The 4,314-nt window shown below is 36.5% G+C and overlaps 1 protein-coding gene across 7 annotated transcripts in view; it reads left to right on the top strand.

Annotated features, from left to right (window-relative positions):
• The window catches only part of LOC113079191 (myocyte-specific enhancer factor 2C-like), a 68,646-nt gene extending 64,726 nt beyond the window's left edge, over positions 1–3,920 (top strand). For 6 of the 7 annotated variants that reach the window (XM_026251409.1, XM_026251436.1, XM_026251442.1 and 3 more), the window contains 2 exons: positions 683–818; positions 1,129–3,920. In XM_026251409.1, the coding sequence (XP_026107194.1) occupies positions 683–818; positions 1,129–1,492 (500 nt within the window). In that variant the 3' untranslated portion in view covers positions 1,493–3,920. Of the gene's footprint in view, positions 1–682; positions 823–1,128 lie in introns of those variants that run through there. The other variant, XM_026251431.1, reaches the window with a different exon arrangement.
• Positions 3,921–4,314: the final 394 nt, after the last annotated feature.

The following is a 4,314-nucleotide window of genomic DNA, read 5'->3' as shown; positions in this document are numbered from 1 at the left end:
ATTTAACATCTTAAGTGTAATGCTTTCCTATAGAGGAATACCTTTTATTTTTTTATTAAATTGGTAGCACTTTATTTCACAGTCCTGTTCCCCATGTACGTACAATGTACTTATAATAGTAATTACAATAACTATGTAATAACTAGATAGTAACCCTGAACCTACCCCTAAACCTAACCCTACCCCATGTAGTAACCTGTATTACCAGAACTTTCTTAGATAAATACACTGTAAGTACATTATAAATACATGCAAGTACATGTACTGTAAAATAAAGTGCAACCATTAAATTTAATCACTTTCATGTTTATTAATAAGTTAAAAAATATATATATATTATACAAATAATACATAATTATTATTTTTTTAATCTTTTAAATTGACATGATTGTGTATAGCTTATCAGAATTAGAATGAATAAAATTTTATTTATTTTTTTATTATTATTATTTATATATATATATATATATATATATATATATATATATATATATATATATATATATATATATATATTAGCCTACTTCATTAAACCCAGATTAAAAGGATGCAGAATCTCTCTGATTGTCTATTCTGCATGTGATAACTCTGTCTGTCCAGAAGGCGGAGACATTGTTATGCAGATAAGCATCACCATAGTTGAGGACGCAAACGTTAACCCCGGTCATGTGTTTTCTTTTAGAGTATTCTCTGAGCAGTGCGGATCTGTCCTCTATATCTGGCTTTAACAGTGCCAACACGCTGCATCTGGGCTCAATGAGTGGATGGCAGCAACATCAGATCCAGAACATGCAGCACTCTGCTCTCAGTCAGCTGGGGTGAGTCCAAACCCACACACACTTAATACACGCGTCAAACACCCAACACATATTACTTATACACACTTCAAATAGCCTATCTGAACTCTATTGCTCTTAATATGTGTGTCTTTCTCTCACTCTTACTGTTCTATGTCACTGTATAGAACACTTTAAATTCATTATAAACTTTCACAGTCCTGCAGTAACCACATTTTAGTGTTGTTAAACAAATGTAACTGATATGATTGTATCTTTGGCACATGTGTACAGGAGTGCACCAGCACTCACTCCGATCCGTAACCGCCTTCATTTCCTTTCCTTCCTACAGAAATTGCTCTAGCTCTCACTTATGTCAGGGTTCAAATCTCTCCCTGCCCTCTACTCAAAGCCTGCACATCAAGTCCGAACCTGTTTCTCCTCCTAGAGATCGATCCAGCAGCACCACGCCCGCCGGTTACGGCCCGCTACCGTCCCACCAGCAGCACCAGGGCTTGCCCCCACAGGGGCGACAGGACTCGGGCCGCTCCCCAGCTGACAGCCTCAGCAGCTGCGGCAGCTCGCATGAAGGCAGCGATCGCGACGACCACCGTCCCGACTTCCATTCGCCATTAGGATTGGGCCGGCCCGGCCTGGATGAGCAAGACAGTCCATCCATCAAGCGTGTCCGCCTCTCGGAGGGGTGGGCCACATGATAAGCCCCGCCTTGGACAGTCCCATCCTCGATCTTGACCTCCCAATGCGAAGCGGTTCATGCGCTTTCTGCCGTTTATGACTAATCACAATCATTGCTCTCCCTTATTCTCTGATTTGCTGTAGAGAGGGGAGGAAGTGCTCTCAAAATCACCTGTAATTTTTATATTATTATAATTATTTTATCAGAGTGTGTCTGATATACATATTGTTGTGATTGACGGGTTTTCCGGGAGGGAAGAGGGAAGGAGGACTGATGCAACAGGGTTGGGGAGGGTTAAGTGGGTGGGGTTACTATGCATTACTTGTGCAGTGTATGGAATACAATGTAAAGAAATACCATATATGCATATATATTTACACATTGTGTAGGTGTATATGTATGCAGAGTAACAAATCAACAAAAAGTGTCAGGTACTCTTGGATCTTCTTCTTTTTTTTTTAAGTACATGCTCCAGTCACAAGAGGAGCCACAGATGCAGCGTATCGCAGAGGTGACAGCTTTACACTTGAGTTGTTGTATCAGTACAATATGTACAGATTCCCTTTTTTAGTGCCACTCTCTTCAGACGGCCCCTTCGCTAAATGTATGTTATGGTTGACAATGTCATGTTGCAGGTTCAACGTACTGTACATAAAGGAAAGGCTGGGACACGGGGGAACGGTCAAGGTTGCTGATTTCACACAAACATAACTGTTATGCAAGAATTTCTAAGGATTGTACAGATATATGTGCAGGTTCCTTGGTTAAGTTATGGGGAGTGGGTATTTCAGGAAGAAAAAAGAACTCTCCTGCTGAAGGAAAGAAAATAGCAGGATGGAGTGGCATCGCAGAGATGAAGGACTTTAAATTAAGAGCCATGTTACTTCAGTCTGATGACTTTTTAATCTAGGACTTGCAGTTGTTGTTCAGTATTAAAAAACGAAAAAGAGAAAAAAAAATTGTATGATACTCTTGCTTATATTTTCATATCAAAAAAGGAATACAATGCAAAGCATTTTTTTTTTGTGGCTTTTTGTAGTTTATAAGAGCCAGAATGTGTTTTGATAGCTTTGCTTATATGAGAAATTATAGTAAAAGGATGAGAAACCTTGGGCTTTTCAACTGTAAGCCATGAAATCTGAGACAGTGAACCCTTGCTTTGCTCAATGTTTTTTTCTTTCTCTCTCTTTCTATCTCTTTGTAGAAGTTTTGTTTTTAAATGTGTATTTCTAAGTATATTGAATAATAATATTAAGAATCTTTTTTTTTTAATCTGTGAAATTAACATGCTTGTGTATAGCTTTCTAATATATGAATATATATTATAAACAATTATGTTCATAACTTTTTCCCCATTGCAGGGAATGCTTTTTATTCCCCCCTTCTTTTTTCCTCCACCGGACTGAGTCTTTCAGGGACAAATACATTCAGATTGATGTTTTCAAATTTAAGTTGCACTCATAAATATGCTCCTTTTTTTTATATAAACGCAAGATATCCACTGAATATTCACAACCTTTTAAAGATCCCAGTGTCACATGACATCGCACTGAAGATTTTATAATATAAGACAGCACAGTCATAGATACCTCATGACTGCTTGTGTAAGTGTGTTGTCATCATTTAGTGGATTGTGACTAGTTTTGTTCATTTGATATACCCATCTATCATTGTGCATTCTGTGATTTTTTTTTGTCAGGACATATCTTAGTCTGTTTTTGTTTTTTGTTTTTTTTTTACCAAAGACAAAAAAGTGGTGTTATGTTTGCCGATCCATTATTCTTTCTGGGTTTGAGACCATTGTGTTTCTTCACAAGTTGTCCATGCTAGTGGCTGGTAGCTCTGACTCACCTTCCCAGTGCCTCAGATTACCTTTCAATGAGTTGGTCTTGTTGAGAATTGGGAACATTCTCCTCTAACTAACTAACAAGTGTACATTATTGTGAAAGATGGCATTGTTTGTTATATAGTTTACAACTGTCCTTGTATGACTCTCCGGTTATTTTTCTTTCGTACTTTTTTTAGTTTGACCTTTTTTTTATTTATTTTTTTGGTTGACCTTTTCATTTCTCTCTCTCGAGTGTTGTTTCCATTAAGTATATAAATGACAAAATAAAAATGAAAAAATAAAATAAAACAAAATAAAAATGCTGAAAAATTCTGTAGTAACAAATGTAGCTTGTATAAACCTATGGGTAAGGTTGAGAGAAAGTTTATTTTTTTCTCTCTAACCAGGAGAAAGAGGCTTTCAGCGGCACAAGCTGGACTTTGTCGCCACTTGAAGACAAGATGTAATTAAATTAAACCACATCTCTGTATCTCAAGGGACTTGATTCAGTATGAAGTAAAAATTAATGTATGGAATAAAAATTGTTTCTCCTGCTGGGACTAAAAAAGGTATTTGTATTTTGCAGAGAATTCAGTAAAGTTACTGGCTTTCTTAGTTACACAGATGTCCTGGTGTGATTTTTATTGTGTTTTGTCCCTCAACTTGACTGCAACATATCTGTGTGTTCGTGTTATTTATTCAGTATATCTAAACCAAACATTTTCCTGCTCAAAATGTTTAATTGCAGAAGCATAAGTACAGAATTGTTGTAATTATTATTATTATTATTATTATTATACAGATCTCAGGCTGTGGTCGTTACATGTCTTAAAATTCAGGTATACACACAAGACTTTATCACTCTGTGTAGAGGCTTTACCATGCTGTGTAGCGTCGCACCACAGAACCTGTGGTAGTGAACAAACATGTATTTGACTGAGTAAAATATTTAATCATATTCATCACACAATCATACAACCTTTTTTTTTTGAATATTATGCAAAAATTACTTC

This window comes from Carassius auratus, chromosome 5, assembly GCF_003368295.1.
Source record: "Carassius auratus strain Wakin chromosome 5, ASM336829v1, whole genome shotgun sequence".
NCBI classification, from domain to species: Eukaryota; Metazoa; Chordata; class Actinopteri; order Cypriniformes; family Cyprinidae; genus Carassius; species Carassius auratus.
This window is presented reverse-complemented; position numbering and strand designations above follow the sequence as displayed.